This window comes from Artibeus jamaicensis, unplaced genomic scaffold (assembly GCF_021234435.1).
Source record: "Artibeus jamaicensis isolate MK-2021 breed Jamaican fruit bat unplaced genomic scaffold, CSHL_Jam_final scaffold_461, whole genome shotgun sequence".
NCBI lineage: Eukaryota > Metazoa > Chordata > Mammalia > Chiroptera > Phyllostomidae > Artibeus > Artibeus jamaicensis.
In genome coordinates, this window is record NW_026522045.1 from 6682377 (window position 1) to 6702372 (window position 19996).

The 19996-nt window shown below is 38.6% G+C and overlaps 1 protein-coding gene and 1 long non-coding RNA gene across 4 annotated transcripts; one reads left to right on the top strand and one right to left on the bottom strand.

The window, feature by feature from the left end:
* Positions 1-445: 445 nt before the first annotated feature.
* Positions 446-11953, bottom strand: MORF4L2 (mortality factor 4 like 2). The gene is made up of 4 exons (XM_037141038.2): positions 11846-11953; positions 10413-10484; positions 4031-4132; positions 446-1996 (listed from the first exon to the last, which is right to left on the bottom strand). The coding sequence occupies exon 4, from the start codon at positions 1970-1972 to the stop codon at positions 1106-1108; it is 867 nt and encodes a 288-aa protein (XP_036996933.1). The 5' UTR covers positions 1973-1996; positions 4031-4132; positions 10413-10484; positions 11846-11953; the 3' UTR covers positions 446-1105.
* Positions 11954-12378: 425 nt separating this feature from the next.
* On the top strand, positions 12379-19675 carry LOC119046103 (uncharacterized). Of its 3 annotated transcripts, XR_005081910.2 has the most exons (4): positions 12379-12509; positions 18072-18216; positions 19004-19108; positions 19479-19675. It is a non-coding gene; the product is annotated as an uncharacterized LOC119046103 (long non-coding RNA). The 3 variants fall into 3 exon arrangements; XR_005081908.2 differs by lacking the exon at positions 19004-19108; XR_005081909.2 differs by lacking the exon at positions 19004-19108 and having other exon boundaries at positions 12379-12503.
* Positions 19676-19996: the final 321 nt, after the last annotated feature.

The following is a 19996-nucleotide window of genomic DNA, read 5'->3' on the forward strand; positions in this document are numbered from 1 at the left end:
GATTGAACCTGCAACTCTGCTGTACTGGGACAATGCTCTAACCAACTGAGCTACCTGGCTAGGGCCTACAAGTATTTCTGATGGCTGTAATACTGAAGGGGGCTGCACATGCTTCCTCCAGTGGGAAAGAGCAAAGCAAAAGTGTAAGGTAATGTTATACACACTAAATATCCCATCATACCAGCCCAACTCATAAGGGACAGGCAGAAGAGAACAAAGATGGCTCTTCTAGGCAGCACTAGAAAGCAATCCCCCCTCCCCGAGACAAGCCACACTAAGAGGAGAGAGGGGGCAACTGCCTGACAGGGCACATTCCTGGCTGCCACACCCAACAGAAAAAGGAATTTACGAGTAGTCAGAACACCTCTTTGATACCATACCTAGGTCTTTCCTGAGCCTGCTGACTTGTCAGCCTCAGTAGCATTAAAGACACATTGCAAATTACTTGCTTTGAAATTTAGAAACAGATTTTATTAAGATCTGAAATACAGTTCCTAAAATATCGACTTCTCCAGAAAACCGTGGCTACACAATAATGCATTGCCTCTATCATGTTAGAACGTGCATTAGACTCAAATACAAAAACCATGAGACAAACCACCATCCTTCAACAATTAGAGCAAAGATAGAATGCCTAAGGAACAACATAGATGGACTTGCAGAGGATGGGCTGTTTTACTTCAAGCACCATTTAAAAAAAAAAGAGCACAAATGCATGGGTTTTCAGGTATATACATTAAGTTGAACCTTTGGCACTAGGAATCAGGGCATTTTATCACATAGCATTAACACATAATTAGAAAATTGTGTAGTGTCAAAGGGACAGAACCACCAGCATTCAAGCAATGTTGTCAACTATGCAAGAAAATGTTCTACTGAATGTTTCTTCTTTGCCTAATTACTGCATACACTGGTAGCAACTTTGAAATGAGGAAAGGAGCTTGTACTCCGTATATTTTCTGTTTCAAATGAAACAGAAAAACTCAAATATAAGCCCTGTTAAACATTAATAATTTTAAGGAACATCAATTATACAAGAAAAAGACTAAGAACAAAAAGAGTGTTTACAGATACCAGACATAATAGTTGAGTGGTCAGTAGACCCTCACAGGGCTTTGCGGTGGTACTCAGCAGAAGCCACTTTATAATCACTGGCAGTAAACAGAGATGCAGCATTCTTTGCCAGATACTTTAGGAAATCATGCAAATAACCCAACAATAATGCAAGGCTCTTCTCATCAAGGGGCGTATATGCTAACATTGCCCCAATTCTTACAAATAATCTCAGTAGGTGTGGTGCGCCATAAACCTGGGACATAGGTGCATCAGGGTGAGCCAAGAGGATTTCAGCATACTGGGGCCTCTCAAATTTGTAGAGCAGCTGAGTGCCCAACATCACATTGAAGTATTCTTTTATTCCTGCAACAACTTCATTCACTGCATATTCCTTATTGTCGACATTTCCTTGTGATTTCTTGCAGCTTGCATACTCTTCTAGAATGGCATCTACATTTTTCTTAGCCGGGAGTTGAAATAGCTGCTTCTGCCTTGTAACTAAGTCCCAGTCCTCAACAAGCCATGGTTTTAATTCTTCAGGGATCTTCACTTTGACTTCCATTCTATTCTTAAATGCCTCCTCGCTTTCGACAGTGGGGTCAGCCCGGGCCCTTTTCTTCCTAGGTGGCTGAGGGGCTTCGCTGGTACTGCCACCATCTCCATTTCCAGGAGTCTTCTGTTTATTCTTTCTGGTCTTCCTAACAGATCCTGAAGGAGGGTTATCTGCAGAGCGACCCCCCCATCTGCCTGGGAGGGCCGGTTCCAGATTTTTCTGCTGTGGACCAGCTGTCTTCTTTCCTGATGAGGCCCCTCTCATCTTACTTCTCTGCATATTGCTTCTACTCGGTTTTTTGAAGTTGTCTTCTTCTGTAGGTTGTTGTCCACGAGTCTGAGAACCCTGCTTTCTGGAACTCATTCAACCCTGTTTTTATTTCAACCACTGTAACATATAAAGTATTTTACTTGGTTGTTTTCTTTGGTGACCTTTAACACACTATGCTTTATAAAGCACATGCTAGTGTCTTGGAATTTGGATTTCAAATCCTATTTCAAGACCATTTCTAAGTGATTTACTACCTCTTCCCTCTCTCTTTTACTATCACCACCCACTATAACATCAGACTTGCCCAAAAATTCTTTTTTTGATACCATTCAAGAGACAGAAATATAATTTTGGAGAAAAAATTAAATGGGAAAGAAACTACAAAAGGCAGTGGAACTGAAATTCAAGATTTCCCAACAGAAAAACAACACCATAAAAGAAATAAGAAAGATTTAGTTAACTGGAGGCAAAATGAGCAACAGTAAAGGTTTCGTATAAGGTCTAACTAGGTAGGCCTAAACTAGGGTGATGAGAGTCAAGAAAGATTGAATATAAAATATGATAAATGAAGGAGAGGGAGGAGTCAAAAGTGGCTCTTCAATTTTAAGCCTGAGAAATTAATTGAATTAATAGAAGCACTGACTTTTAATGGTTAGTTTGGAACTGTAATAAAATAATAAACAGGTAATTCATCTACTCATTAATCTAAGTCATCATAAATTACTGTGTATCTACTGTAGAACAGGTACTATGCTCCACGCTAGGGACTCAAATATTTAAAGTGACAATCATAAAACAACAAGGACAGTGGTGAGATTGCATACTGGTATAGCCACTATGGAAAACAGTATGAATGTTCCCAAATAAATTAAAAATAGAACTACCATACGACCCAGCAATTTTAGTTCTGGGTATTTACCTTAAGAAATAAAACACTAATTCAAAAAGATATATGCATCCCTGTGTTTATGGCAGTGTTATTTACAATATCCAAAATATGGAAGCAAACCATGTGTCTATTGATAGGCAAATGGATAAAGATGTGGTATATCTCTACAATGGAATATTATTCAGCCATAAAAAGAAGTAAAATCTTACCATTTGCAATAGCATGGATAGACCTAGAGATTATTATACTAAGTAAAATAAGCTAGAGAAAGACAAATACCGTATGACTTAACTTACATGTGGAATCTAAAAAACAAAAGTCAATGAATAAAACAGAAAGAAACTCATAGATATAGAGAATAAACTGATGGCTGTCACAGGGAAGGGGGGGTAGGAGGATGGGTGTAAAGATGAAGTGGATTAAGAAGTACAAACTGCCTGTTATAAAATTAGTTATGGAAATGTTGAGTGTAGCACAAGGAATATAGTCAATAACTATGTATAGTGTCAAATGGGAGATAAACTTATCATGATTTCATTATAAGGTATATATGTTTTAACTTTTTTAATTATAGTGATTAGACATCCATATGCCTTATGATATGCTCAAAATAAAACAACAAGGTTAGTATAATAGTTATAGACAGAAATTTGGGGGAGCAAACAAGAAATGGTACATCATACCACTTTCAGTGATAGCTTGTTGGAGTGGGTAATAAATTGGTGAGGGAGAAGTCATTGAGGACTCCAGGTTGTTAGAATGAGTAATCATGTCATTAGTATTATCTCCAAATGGGACTGCTTCGAGGAGAAAAAAGATTAGAGAGGACAGAATTTCAGTACTGGAACTAAATATTAAATGTGAGATGTACAGTTAAATATACAACTTTAAAGCTCAGTTGAGAGGCCAGACCCAGAAATGGAGATCTGAGTGTAATCATTACATAGAAAATAGTGGAAATTATGAGGCACAAAATCATTCACGGAGAATAGAGGAAGAAAAACTGAACCAAGTATGGGATTCTCAAAGACACTAGGAAAGAATGACATTCAAGGCCTGAGCAGAGAGACCACAAATAAAATGAAAATGGTCAAAGTAGCCAGAGGGGAATTAGGCAAACTTTTTAGAAAAGAAGTTGAGTTTCAATAAGGAAAAGAAACAATCTACAGTGTAAAACACAGCAGAGAGATCTAGTAATATAAGATAAAAAAAAAGTGTTCTGTGATTCTTATGATGTGACAGATGCAATTCCCTAGACTTACGTAATCCTCTTCCCTCTTGCTCTCCCAAGAATTAGTGTTCTCTCAAATGGAATCTTACAAATCTTTCAGGATAGTCTGGAAGGATGAGGTGAGAGACACGACCTAGAAAGGAAAGCAGGTATGTACAATGAATACGGACTTTTGTGAAATACAAGGGAAAAATAACCTAATTATAAACACAGTTTACAATTGTGGCATCAGAAGAAAAAAAAAGAGTTCTGCTGTTACACTATTTCAATTAGGCTCCACCATATATGAGTTGTGAGGCCTCAGGCAAGCTATGTAAAGCTCTACCGGCATTTTTTTCTCATCTACAGAATGTGGCAAATTACCTACAGCCTTCACAGGTTTGTTCATGTTAAGAATTTCATAAATACAATGTGGCTAAACAGATAGCATATGACCTTGAAGGAATAACTGCACATGCAAACAAGGACACAAAACATGTTCATTGCAGTGGCGTTTTTAATACTGGAGAACTGGAAACATCTAAGTATTCTTCAACAGGGAAATGACAATATAAATTATGTATGCATGCTATGGAAAAACATTCAAATGAATTAAGCAGAGATGCATGTACTGACATGGAAAGATGTTCAATTATGTATTATTAGATAAATAGGCAGATTGCATATAATTTGTACAATAGGATCCCAAAGAGAAAACAGCAAGGAGAGAAATAAACATCAATCTTGGTTCTAAAGTACAGTGTGATTCAATTTCTGTAGTTTAAACTAACATGTCTAAGTACAAATAAAAGTATCTTGATGGAGAAATACCAGACTGTTATGGTCAGGGTAATCTCTAGGAAAGAATGGTGGACAGTGGACCAGGGTTAAACCAGGTTTCCCTGGTACTACAACATTCACCCACAGAAAAAGCCAACCCCTAGCCCTTAAGACAATGTGTGCAGGTTTGAGGAAAAGCCTTGAGGGGGGCAGTAAGAAATAAACAATGCTAGAAAACTACAGTCCTGTATCACAGAAGTTAGTTATTGGGAAGAGAGACCTGGGTACTGGCACTTTCATTAAGCAAACATATGGTCTGACTGAAAGGACAAAGCTCTGAGCAGAAATTAAAGGGCAATTGTGGTCCTCAGAGAGCATCAAAATTTGTGAATATAGACAATGACCCTCTGGAAACCTGAAGCCTTCTGGCTGAGGGATATACAGACACATCCTGTGAAGGATCACTGACCAGTGTACCATGACATTTTATTTTAAGTTATAATGGTGACAAAATAATGTTTCTAAAAAAAACTCTGATGGAGCCCTGGCTGGTGTGGTTCAGTGGACTGAGTGCCAGCCAGTGAACCAAAGAACCGCTGGTTCAATTCCCAGTCAGGGAACATGCCTGGTTTGCAGGCATGGTTCCCACTAGGGGGCACACAAGAGGCAACCACACACTGATGTTTCTCTCCCTTCCCCTCTAAAAATAAAATCTTTAAAAAAATTGTGATTGGGTCATAGTATCTGAGGACATCATAAAATTTAGTTAATATAGGTGAAATCTAGAAACCCCACCTGGGGCTAATAATATAGTACAGAGCTTCCACAAAACAAGGGGATAGTTAATCTACAAACTAAATAAAATTAAGATAGCCTAGTGCCAATCAGACTATATAATACAAAGAAGTAGAGCCGGCTACAGGAAATATTTTGGAAGCCACCCTGGTTATTGCAATTCCTTAAAAGGAACTTAAGAATGATAGTTAAACCTACTGTGTCCTTGATATAGATTGTGTGTGTATATGTGTACAAAGGGATTCTACCTGGCTCTCATTAAGTGGGTGTCTTGTCATTCTTTACAAACCCTTCTATCATTCATATAAAGTCCCAAGTTGATTTGACATTGTACAGAAAAATACCTGCATCACTAGTCAAAACTTTGTGGCCAGTGAATAAGGTCAGAAAAAGACTTTTTAAGGAATTGTCACTAGCTTCACTTTCACCAGAGTATCCTACAGATCAAGCAACTATTGCTGCCTGGGGGTCAGAAGCCAGTCATCAAAAGGAAAGGAATATCCATCCTTTTTGTCTGGTTCCTAGTTGTCCTACAAATTTATGAACTTTACTCAGGTCACTGCACTATGTACCTCCCTCCTTAGCTTACACTGCCTCCATAGATTGGTGATAGATGTGCTGGGCACATCCTTCATTTAAAAATCTGACACTTTATAGTGTTTTGAGCTGCCTTGAATTTTCAATCTGCCCATCCCCTTCGATTTCAGGATTTTGTCTACTAGCTTAGTACACCATAACCTCTTTTTACTCCAATCATGCTTCCTCCCTTCACCTCCCTTATCTATGTACCATTAAAGTCCCATTTCCTTTAACTGCTCTAGCAGTTGTTCCCCTAACTGCTCTAGCCCTCTCCCATCTTCAACACTATATTAACAGTACTCCAGAACTTGGTATTTAAATGTTCCATGTGCTAGTTTTGCTTATGAAACTACATATTAATTTCCATTTGACATAGATCTTGTTAAAAATATTTTGCACTTATATCCCAGGTGAAGTACACTACGGTGAGTCCAAGTGAGGTGTTTCAAAGGGGTAAATGCAAGCATTATTTAGGAACAAGTCAAGCCTTCTTCCATTTGTTCTCTATACAGGTCAAGCTCTAGGGTACACCAGACACTGTGAAAACACATCTGTGTATCTACCTTTCTTTTGTGTAAATGCTCATTTAGGTGAGCTCCTACTGAATATCAGATCTCAGATGTCCCCTTTAAAGAAATGCTACTTTGCCCTGGCTGGTGTGGCTCTGTGGATGAGTGCTGGCCTGCAAAACCGAGTTGCCTGTTGATTTCGTCTAAGGGCACAAGCCTAGGTTGTGGGCCAGGTCCCCCCAGTAGGAGGCGTGTGAAAGACCACACATTGATGTTTCTGTCTCCCTTCAAAAGGATTATTTCCACCCCCTCAATTCATCATTATTAAACCATTTTGCCCTTTCATATTATTCCTCTTAAGATTCCCAGATGGAGATTCAGTGGGTCGAGGTAATATGTTGCTGATTATGTCCCCCAAAAGCTTTACCAATTTCCCACCTCATACAATAGTCCATACTCTTCAGCTACTCATGTGAATTTGGTACAGAATGGGTTTGATTTTTCAGCTTTAATTTCTTTATTGATGTCCCAACACTGAAAAAATGCGCCTATTGGCCATTTAAATTTTAGATGTTCATTTATTTGAATTGGTTCTTAGTGATTTCAACATTTATACCTCTGATGATGAAATTTTATGCAGTGTCTTTTTAGCTTTTATTAAGTTTAAAAATTAAGATGGCATGCTTTTACAGATCATCTATTCTAACTCCTTAGTCAGCCTAGAATTTAAATTATGGACTGAATCTATATACTTTTCCCCAGATTATGTTGTGGCACCATTTATTGAGTGCTCCTTCCTTTACATACCTATGAATACCAAATATATAATAAAAATTTGAGTATTCTTACCATCTCCCCTTCCTTATCTCAGAATGTGTATGCTGTCAAATCTTTTTATGTACACATTTACTCAAATATTTTTAAAAAATGTATTATACAAATATGTACCATGCATTTACTTGGCCTTGACAAAGGTAATACACATTGCTGTGTACCTTTCCTCACTTTATCATGGACCTCCATCCATCTCCACATACCTAGGCTCATGCCTTTTCATATCTACATCATTCTATAGATATAATTTAACCCCTCCCATATTAATGAACACTCAGGTTAGTTTCAATATTTCATTTCAAAAATGCTGTAATAGACATCAGTGTACAGATACGAGAGCATTAGGAAGTGGGAACTGTGCAAAGGATTTGCTGATTTATCTTTGGTACTATAAGAGGCAATTTGTAGAGAACCACTTTAATTTCCACCCCAGCAAAAAATGTGGAAGCTCCTTCACCCACACCTTCAGCAATACTAACTTTTTTAAAATAAAAATCTGTTTTTGGTGGGGGCTAATCCAGCAATATTTCAATTTATGTGATATTGAGCTTTTCATATATATTGTTATGTGAATATTTTTGTCCCCCTTTCTATTAGGTTGTTTTTTTATTCTTAATTACTGGTTTTTTTTGTATGTTGGAAATATTTTATCCAACTGTCAATGTGTCAACCTTTTCCTTTGTGAACTTTGGCATTTTTGTGATGCCTAGGAAAAATGCTCCCCCAAAAGTGGTCTAAAATAACTTATATCATTTCTTGGCATTTTTATGGTTTTTTCCAAATATATAACTAATCTTCCTAATATTATTAGAGTCCACCCTTTCCCCACTGATTTGATATGTTATTTTATTATTCTAAATTCCTAGAGTTATATGGGTCTACTTTAAGGTCCTCTCTTCCCATGATTTTTGATTATTCAATTTTTAAAGGTCTCAGTGTTTCCAGGTAATCTGTTCTCACACCAATATCACATTGGTTTACTTATCATAGTTCAAAGCTATAAATGATGCCCTGAAGTAATATTTGTAAATGGGTTCCAAAGATCTTCCATGCAGCATTATTTGAAGTAGCAAAACACTGGAGTCAACCCAGAGGACTATCAATGGTTTGGTAAAATAAAATGTGGTTTATCCATAATATGGAATATCATGCTAATTAAAGGAATGCCATTGTGAAAGGAATAAAACAGAATTCTATGTATGAATGGACATGAAGACATCCCATACAATTTGATTAAACACACCAAGTTGCAAAATAGTACCTATAGTGTGATAGCATATTTATGTAAAAAAACACAAAACACTATTTTATGTATTTCCATACACATTTTTTAAACAGGTACATAACTTAGAGATCTAGAATAAAATAAAGCTGATAATAATGGTTAACTGGGGAAGAGTAAGACAATTGGGGTGGTAAGAAAAGGAAACCCGAGCCTACTCTGTAGTATCTAAATTTTTTATATTACAAGGAGATCAATCAATTATATAATGAATTTATACTGAAATATACATACTTAAAATTCACAATGATTTTCTGACCTATTCTTATCCAGGAATTTCATTACAGCTGGACTTCGCAGCTAATTATCATGGTGTACAGTACACTTGGTGGGTATACCATTCAAACTGGTTTCCCTCCCTCCTTCTAAAGTCCTGTACATTCTCAAAGGCCCAGGTCAAGGTCCTTTTTCTCCTTGAGGCTTTCTCCATTTCAGGTTACCCTCCTGCTCTTGCCTTCTCTGAGCTCCTCCTATTGGCCTAACAGTCCATCTCTCTTCCTTTAGCCCTTCATCACTCTCAAGTGGCCTCCTTTAAAGGTTCTGTGCCTACCCATCTACTGCACGTTTTCCACCAGGTAGCGCCCTCCTCTGTAACCTAGCTTTCGGAAAAGAAAAAAAAAGGAAAAATATAGTGATTCCATGGGGAAAATGAAGCTGTCAAGACTGAAAAAACTTCCTTCATCTCCTCATTACAAGTGACGGGCCATCCAGGAATGCAGACTTCAAATGCTAACACTTTTATGTATGGGTGTGTCACAAATGAATGTGAACATCTCCTGAAGTCTGTTGGAATACTTAATGCACCTGTATATCAGTTACATTTATATCAATTTTTTCTTTTGGACCTTGGGACTACTTTATGTGTAACATATGTTTTTGAGTCTGAGATGAAGGAGAAATAATATAAAAGCTGCTAGCAGGCTGAATATGGTTATGATTTGCTGTTTAAATTTATATTTATCAAAATATCTTTCTAGATTGTTAGGATAAGTTATAATTTCAGAATTCAGTTCTAGTGGTAACTGCTGCTTCTGGAAAATCAGGAAAGAAACCAAGAGTATTAATTTTTTCACAATTCAAAAAAAGGTATCCACTACTTTTATTAGTGTACTAGAAGGACTGAATGAACCATAATTATTAAAGCCAACACTTATATGTCAAGCACTGCCCTGATACTCTATCTGTAATCCCCTTAACAATCCTATGAAGTAGGAACTATTACTATCTTTATATTACTTTTGAGGTAATTTAGAAATAAAGTGAGTAAGTATCTCACCTAGGATCACACAGTTAAGTGGTGGAGCTGGGATTTAAATTTAGGAAGTCTAGTATTTGCATTTAACCACTTAATTGTGCTGCATATTGGGATGCCACAAAGTAAGAAAAAATAATACATGGATGTATGGGACTAACCATCAGAGATTAACTGTAGAATCTTTTATTAAGGAATATGAGATTATACAGTCCTCTGCTTTTTGGACACTTTCTGTACTGGAAGCACTAATGGACTCAGGTCCATCCTTTGCTCTTAGAATTTAGAGTGCTTTCCCAGATATACTTATTAATCTTCAAAATACCCCTGGACAGTAAAGAATGGACAGTAACATGGAATTATCTTGTTTGAGAACTGAGGCCAGGACAAGGGAAGTACTTACCCAATATTCTGTAATCAGGATCAGATCTTCTGATCCTTATTATACAGCAAACTTAGCTTTTCTGATAGTGGCCTAAAAGGTCAAACAAGGGGACAGGAAAGAACATAAAATAAAGATATGAGATGATGGTTTACTCCTCCATCAAGGTTTGCATTTTATCGCACACAAAGGACAACAAAACTGACCAACTACATGTGTTTCTTTTTCCTCTCTTGTGGTTACATTTTCAAATTTACTTTATTGTACATTTATCCTGATTTCTGATGAAGTAATTTGTTTTGCTTTTTTAGAACTTTTTATTAATGAAAATTTCAAATAAATAAAAATGTAAAGGGAATATTACAAACCCCTAAGAATATCATCCAGCTTCCACAATTACCAACTGAAGGCCATCTTGTTTCATCCATAACCCCACCCACTGCTCCCCCCAACTCCGATTTCTTTAAATAGCTGATTTTTTTCTGTATTTTATTATGGAAAACTTCAATCATATACCAAGGAAGACATAATAATATAAGGAACTCTATATGCCCATCACTCAGCTTATACAATTATTAACTTAGGGTCAATTTTGTTTCATCTGTACCCTTTCCCTACTTTCCCCTATTGCTGAGATTATTTTGAAAAAAATATTAGTCATCAACATATTTTGAAGCCAATCCCAGACATTTTACTATTTAATCTGTATTTTCCTATATATTTCTGTAAGAAAAAGACAATTCGAAAACATAACCACAATACCATTATAACGTCTAAAAAAATCGTCATCAATTCCTTAAAAACACATCAAATAGCAAATCCATTTTCGAATTTTCTTGATGTATTTTAGGCGGGTTTTTTTTTCTGTTGTTGTATTCGAATCAGGATCCAAACAAGGCCTACTCCGCATGTGGTTCATCTCCATCCAGCTCGCTCTCCTTCTCCATCTCTTTTTACCCCTCCCCCATTTTTTAAACTTTTCAATATGGAAAATTCCAAACCCCGCTTTTTGAGGTAATTTCCTAAATAGCATACTATTCCATCAGTAAAGACTGATTTGTCTCTTATCTCTAATTTCTTCTAGGAAAGAAGCTGATGTACAGGAAAAGCACTATAATGAACGAATTTACATAATTTATGTTTTTTCTCATTCTGTTACGCGGGTTTTTCTCGCTACAATAAAACTAGTATCTTTCAGAGCTAGGCTTCCTATTAAATGCCTTATATGTAGTACACGCCTCTGAAGTAGGCGTCTCTGAGGTAGATACTTATTATTAACACCATCTTACAAACATGGAAACCGAGACACAGTAAGAACAGGAGCCAGCCCAAGCTGGGCGTTGGCGTAGGAACCCGAATTCAGCTCTGATCGTGAAGCCATTAGTTAATCTTTTCTACACACAGGCCGAAAAGAAGAAATCGTCAACCCTTACTCCCCACCCCCACCCCGAAACCTGAAACGAGAATCCAGTTCATTCCAGCAGCCGACGTGTGATCACTGCCGTCCCTCCAACAGCCATAGTAAAGCCAGGTTTCTCTGGCAACTGATATCCATAGGCAGACACGTCACCTAGGAGGCGGGATTATATTCTTCATCCAATCACAATCATCTTGTCTAAGTTTTAGAATGTTCCATAACTGAATGATTGGATGAGGCCTATCACGTCACAATGACACTTCGCCGCAGTAAAGGGGAGGTGCTAGCAACCTGCTTCTTCATGGTTAAGGCTTGAAGCAAACCAATCGTCTTTCTTCTTCAGTGTGGGCTCTGGCCAATGACACTTGTTCTCTTAGGATCTTATCCCGCCCCCCAAAAGCGCGACAGTCGTTGGGTCATAAGTCTATAGGGCAGGGTGTTCACGTGGCCTATTTTTACGACCCAGAGTTCCCCTGACCAGAGGTTCTTTTTTTTTTTCCTGCAGGGAGGCATTATGGGTTCCCCCCAACCCCGCACTGGGAAAGGAAGTGTCTACGTGGCCTACAGAAACAGGGTGGGCGGAAATGAGCTAAGTTCCCCGAGAGTTGGGAAGCAGGAGGTCAAATCTGAGGCCAGACCCTTGAACTACTTGCGCAACTCTTGAAGAAAAATAAAGTCGGAGTAGGAGTTTTGATGTGTGTGTGAGTGGGAGTGCCGGGTGCTTTGGGCACGTGGAGGTGGGGCCGAGGGTGTGCGCGTGCGAGCTTGCGTGGCCTTGGGGTTGGGAGGTGTGCACCCGGGCGCGCGCACTCGCCCTCTAGGCACTGGAGGCTGTGGGTGTGCGCGCGCGCGCACTATGGGGAGTATTCTGTGCTTTTATGTTTGGTATTCTAATGGAAAGAAAAATAAGCAAAGGTGATCATTCCAGAAATAATGGGCCTTTAGTAGAAATATTTCCATCTCCCCTACTAATTTAATCTTAGACTCCGAGAATACAGTTTCTTCCCACGTTCTTCCCCATGCCACAATGCTGTACTAAAGCCATTGCCTTCCGATGGTTAAGAGCCAAACCCTCGCATTCACATATTAGCAATTCAAGGAGCAACTTCTTTCCTGTTCCCTACTATCTTTCTTCCCCTTCCTTTCTACCCTGCCCCCCCCCCTCGCTTGGCCTTCCTGCAAAGTTGTGAGCAATTCTGGCACAAACAGAATTTTGTGCTCAGAATATCTCTATATGACAGCCTTTCACTCAACTGTAGTCTCCGAATTCCTGTGGGGCTAAAGCTATCCTACTTTTTTGTCCTCATCTTTAAGCACAGTGCCTTTCAGACAACTACGCACTCAGTCAATTTTCCAGAAAGTTCTGAGTGAGGTTTATACCTCTTAAGTCAGCCACCAGATGCCGCCATATCCCAGCAAAGGATTGGCTGTTGGGCTCCCTGGAATGATGGGATTTTTCTCCCCTCTTCTATTTGCCAAATTCTCCAATGTATATATCTATATATATATATATCTATATGTATATCTATAATCTTTCATTGCTATTGAAAATGAAATTAACTCTATAAATAGCTGTACCAAGCATCAGGGGACTATGCCCTAGATCCAAATGTTTGTCCTGGTTTCTTAAGAAAAAAAGAACCCTGCCTCCACCCCTCTTCCTTCTGCCTTGCCTTTTTTTGGGGTGGGGGGAGTGGTGGTGGTGGTGTGATCAGAACTGATGAATGACCCCAGGCACTGATGCTAATGAGAATCTTAACCCTTTCTGTGCAGCTTTCCAAATGCTCACCACCCCCCCTCCAACAAAAAAATGAAAAATACAGATGACTGATCCCTAAAAGCAGATAAGAATTTGGACCCTGGTATTGAAAACTGATTTTTTTCCTCTTAAAATTTTATTAGATATGTGTTTACACCCTATTTCCTGTAGTGATATTGCTAAACTTTATTATGTCTTTGGAATCAGGTACTGGGTTTTAAATGCCATTGCACCACTTATAAGCTCTGACATCCTGGGCAAGTGATTTATGTTCTGTGATTCTTAGTTTTTTTGCATGCTTTATACATTTTAGGTGCTGTGTCATTTTGTTGTTACAAAATCCTTATTAGATAGGTACTAATAAAATTAAATGACAAAAGTTATATCTCAGTTATCAATTATATATGCCCGTGTGCGTGTGTACAAACACACTGGGGAGGGGCGTGGGAATTAGAGCAGTGGTACTTAAAGTGTGTTTTTCAGACACCTCAGTAGCATCATCGTCAATTTTCAGGAAGTTGTCAGATTCAGATTCTTAGGCCCTACCTCGAAAGAAATTCTAGGGGTAAGGTTTGGCCATGCTTAAACAAATTGTTCTGGTGATTCTAATGCACACTGGGGTTAGAACCACTGCTTTGAAGGGCAGACATACAAGGCTTATCTTTTTTACTCCACTAGAGGGTGCAACAGAATTTAAAGCAAAGTAAAAGATGTATGAGATTTGTCCAGAATGTGTCCAGCCATGTTCTATGAAAAATACAGACATTTATTGAAGAAGATACAAGAAATACTGTACATAGGAAAATAATGCCTCATTCTTCTTCAAAGTAGGCACCTTGAGATCTCACACACTTCTCCCAATCACTGTCAGCTGCCCCATCATATTTTCCTGAATCCCATCGATGGTCTCAAATCTCTTCCCTTTCAAAGGTGATTTTAGTTTTGGGAAAATCTAGAAGTCATGGGGTGCAAAACCTGGGCTGTGGGGGTACTGAGTCACCTGGGTGATTTGATGTTTTGTCAAAAAACTTCATGGCATGTTAACACATGAGCCATCACATTTTCATGATGAAGCTGTCAATCACCAGTTGCCCATAGCTGTGGCCTTCTGAATCATCCAAGTAGTTCCTGCGGATGGATGTTCAAGCACAATGTAGAATTTGATGCAGATTCATTGCTCTAACTCACTCGGTCATTTTGAATGTGATGGTCACACAGTACATATGCTCACTCAACAGCATCTCCCGCCCCTAGTGATTAGTACAGTGAAGTCATCACTGTTCATGTAGGTACATTCCAGTCCACTCTCCTTGGCTGCCAGGTTACATCAATGTTGTACAAACCATTCTCTTTATATGGCTAGACTTTTTCTGGACAGACTTCGTGTATGGTTTATTGAGACATCCTACATATTGTCAGTCCTCTTTATACAGATTAAAAAGTAATGTGTAGAGGTGTCTATTTTCTCAGTGCATACATACAGGTATGGACACCAGGATATGAATTGTACCTGCATCTAGAGTGCAAGTCCTTGACAGTACTGTTGTTCAGCAACAGTAGCTTATCATTCTGGGCATCAAAATACATTGCAGATAGCTTGTTCCCTGATTTGGCTAATGTTGACTAGAGTGTGAAGAAGAGGGCAGGAAAGCAAACTAAATAAATGGAAATATTTTGATGGTTTCATTCCCTCCCTCATCTCCATTCTATATTGCTCTTTCTATCCTGCAGTTATTTTTTTAGTTTATGTCTGAACCTCTTGTATGTTTGTGGGGATATTTAGAGTGGTGAGGAAATAGTTTTTGGAAACCTGTTTGTTATGGGCCACATTCTATATGGCTCTACACCCATTAATCCCAACAGTGGGCTTGTAAATTAGGTGACAATTATAATTTTGTACATGATGAAAATGGATTCCAGAGGCTATAATTATTTCTCTTTGGTCATATAACTTGTAAGTAGTGGAGCCTGGATAATTCCTGATATACCAGACAATACTACCCTGCTAAACTTTCTACTGCTTGGTTTTGAATCTGGTTTAGTAGCTTACTATTTATGTGACTTTCAGCAAGTTATTTTTATGTTTCCCAAGCCTTAGTCACTGTATATTAAGTGAGAATAATTATTCTTCCTTTATAGTCTCAGAGCTGCAGTATTCAATATGGTAGCCACTAGACATGTGCTTAATTAAAATGAAAAATTCAGTTCTTCAGTCACACAAACCACATTTCAAGGGCTCAGCAGCTACTTGTGGCTAGTTTTAGTATTGTTGGGGGCCAAGGCAGGCCTCCCAAGATATCCCACAATGACATTGATTATGAAGAATTAAAATCACTTGAGAAGCAGCAGAAGCGGGAGGAGGTCTCTGTCTCTCCTCTGTCTCTCTAAAAGCAGGAAATAAATCTCCATTTGATAGGTGCCCTGCACCTGAGGAGTAAGAGACAATGTTATCACAGAGGTGTAAAATCCAGAGTCAAAAAAGCCTATATAAACAAACCTTGTAAAGGTTTTATTAATTTACTACCTAAGCCCAAACCTTGCTTACATTCCTTTCTAATGAGCACTAACTTTGTCCTGTTAATTGTTCACAGTTGCTTCTTTATCTAAAAAAGTATAAAGGTGCCTACTTTGATTGTTTTTTTGAGGGTCATTTTATGATCTGAGCATCATAATGTGATTCTCCCAAGTGCGTGTATTAAATTGTTTTTTCTTTGTTAATCTAGTCTCATGTCAATTTTATTATTTTATTTTATTACTGGTCCAGCTCTGAGCACTAAAGAAGGGTAAAAGTGGGTAATTCTTCCCTTCCCCAACAATACTGTATTAGATACCAATAGATACAGAACACTCCTATGATTACAGAAAATTCTAAGGGACAGTGCTGATTTAAATATGTAAGCTATAGAAAAGGTCCAAAGCATTGTGCATATTAACGGCAAGTGCCCAAGAAAAGTGATTTCCTGTTTTTTTCCTTTCATCATCAGAGCTAAGCATGTTCTCTTGTTTTATTATTGAGGGGGTCAGGAGATGGAACTTACTCAATATACTGTAACAGGGGATGTGTCTGGCATTAGGACCCACTCTGAGACCCACATCTGACTTTTGATCCTATATTCAATTTAGTAGACTCATCCTTATGCTTTACTGAGTGACGTGTCAAAGCCAAGGGTGTTAATAATGTGAATTAACTTTGGAGTCAGGGTAGTAGCAGAAAAAGACATAAAAACTGAACGCATTCTGTATGCCAGGCAACACTGTGCTCAGCTCTTTATGTCTATTGTCTTAGTGAATCCTCTGAAACCCAGAGGAGTTCAATACTCCAAGTTGCTAGCTGGTAAATATCAGAACAAAGATTCTGACTTTACTCAGCCTCCAAAGCCCATGTTTTTCCCATTATGCCATGCTACCCTCACACATGTGAATACCCTTGTGTCCCTTCCACTTACTAATGGGCTAAAGTTTCAGCACATTCCTGACTCTAAGTGGGTCCTCAGAAAATGGGAGTTACTGTTCTTTTGGAAATTACAGCTGATCCACTGCCTTTACAATGTTTCAAGTGGAAGGGAAAGATTGCTTAGGTCAATGTTACTTTGGCTTCAAGGCCCAAAGCTAGTCAAAGACTCAATGGTTCCAGCCTTCACAGAATACCCAATGGCTCCAAGGTCTTTCTGTTAATTTTCAAGGCCACCATTTACTTGTACAATGCCTTTGTGGTGACAAGAAACATGTGCCACTTGGGGGAAGAGAATTTGTAAATAAGTGTCCACTCAAATGGAACAATGAGAAAAATCCTTTTCTTTCTCAGGGATCTTAGAGCTTCATCAGGACAGGTGAAGACTGGATTTCAGTCTTCAGTTGTTCCCTCTCAGTTGGGTAAACTTGTACAGGGTGCAACATGCCCTGCCTAACAGTATCTTCTGGCCTTGCTTATCTTGTGGCTAAGAGAGTCTTCCTAGGTCTGGTAAGCAGTAGTCAGCCTGTTCTAGAGGATGGAGAGGGACATTAGTGTCCTTACATGGCTTCTGGGTATTAGATAAAACTGATCCATTATAAGGTCAATTTGATATTTTTCATTTGGTTCTGATTAATTTATTGGATGATTTTTAAAAGAATATTTGGTTATTTTAAAAGTTAAAAATCCTAAACTTTCAAGGCTAAGCAAAATGCTATTTCTTTAGTAACTGTTTTTATCTCCATTTATACCTGCCTCATTCCATAAGGATATCATAGGGGAAAAGATGGAAATACTCATGTGAAAGTTTTATATCCTTTTAGGGGTATCTGTTCTCTTCTAGCTCTTTCTCCACGTGTAATCAACCCCCCTCTCACCCTTCTCCAACTGACCCACCTTCAAATAGTTTACTTCAAATCACTGGGAACCTTAATCTAATGAATGTAGTCCTTGAGTGACCTTTGGATGCCAGACTTGCACATAATCCCTTGGTTTCCCCTTCCTGAGGCAGTAGTTTAGTATTAAATTTACCAAATTTTGTGATTTTGTCAGTCACAGACTTCACTTGGAATGATCATGTCAAATTACCCGGGCTAATCATCAACCAACAGAGATGAGGACTGATTTCTACCAGTCTATGCTGACTCCTGCAATCCGAACATTGCCTAAGAGGATGCCTTAAGCCAGTTCTCCACAGGTAACTTTTTTTTATGCTTGTATACCCTGCATCCAAAGTTCCTATTTTACTGGAAATGATAAAAGCTGTATCTTTTGAAGATTTTAACTGTAATTATTCAAGAGGACACATCGGGAGCTTAATGATAAATATGTGGAGAGTTCTTCCTATTTTGTGTATTTTTTTAAGGTTTCCATAATAAAATATTTAGAAAAGACAAAATATTTAAAAGTGCTTCATCATTCCTGGGGAGAAGAATGCACATGTGTTTCTCTTTAGAAGAGCACTTATTAACAAAGAGGTTAGGTGGAATGCACACCTCTTTATTAGGAATATACCATGGAAAATCTGAGAAGGGAGGTGTTTTAGAATGAAAAATTCTCTGTGCCCAAAATTCTGATAAGGTCTCTTAGAAGGGGAATTGCCTCCAGCTTGTAGTCCCCCTTCACCATACTCCCTGTGGAAGCCTTGCTGTTTTCAACATAAGAAACATTCAAACCTGTAGAGAATGTTTTGTGTTTATTTGAGCCAAACTAATGACAAGTGCCGGGAAGCAAAACCTCAACAAGTTGAGAAACTGCTCCAGAAAATGGTAGTTTTGCACTTTATTTTATATATTACAATCAAAGGAGCAAGGTGTAAGGGAATTACATGAAATTCATTGATGATAGATTAGGAAGGCAGGAGAAAGCCAAGGGAGGAAGCCATCTATGGGGCTGGATAAAAGTAAAATGGTAGACACATTTTGCTTTACATAGGTCCACAATTAACATGATAACAATAACTATGGGGTTATTTCTGCTCTCAGGTGCCTGTGCTTGTGAGGGATCTGGAAAAAGGGAAATCACTTTGTTATTGCTTTTGCAAGTATGTTATCCTAGATGCAAAAAGACTACAAACAGGCTCAATTAAGGTAAAGACCTTTGTTAGGGAAAAATACTGCCCTAGTACATGACTACCCATCATGAACTGCTTTTAGTTAGAAAATCTTTAATTTCAGAGTGTACTAAATGGTTACTTTCTGTCTCTGAGTTTGTAAGGCTCCACACTGGCCTCCCCTGAGCTTGTGAGGTTAATATGTGGCCCCTTTTCTTCCACACTGTAGTGAACCACTGATAGTGAAAGGTATATCATATTCCTTGGGAGTTGGAGGAGGTTGAAAACCATGGAAACAGGCCTCAGTGAACTGGGGAAAACTGTGTTAGCCAGCAGGCAGAGAAAAAGGCAAAGGAAACCTGGGGACAAGAAGTTAGTAGCATAACAGGACTTCTTTCTCACTACAGGTGAGTGCTAGAGGGAGCAGAGCTTCTGAGGAAGAAGGAGACCAGGAAACAGAATGTGGCAAAGAAGTCCTCACTTGGGATCTCAAAAGATATTCTTTGGAGGCCTCACAACCCATCTGATTTGCAGGCTTTAAAATTTTAAGGCAAAGATTACACACACACACACACACACACACACACACATGCCACAGTCCTCCACAAAGTACACATTGAAAACTCATTTGATCCTTTTCTGTGATGTTTTTACTGTTTGACTGGGCAAATCGGGGTGTTGATACTCTGCTGAAAGTGAGAAGATATGGTTGGAGAGGTGGGGAATTGCTGAGGGTGTGGGGAACTAGGAGGGCATGTTCTTGCAGGGCCCTGAGGTTGAGGTAACATGGTTAGAAACTGAGGATAGAGAAGTGAGCCAGGACGGTTCCTAAAAGGTACAAAGCTGAGATTCACCCAGCAGCTCCCAGGCCAGAGTTGTGGGTAGGATGTCAGTGAAACCCAGGGGGGTATAGCCAGCTTTCAAT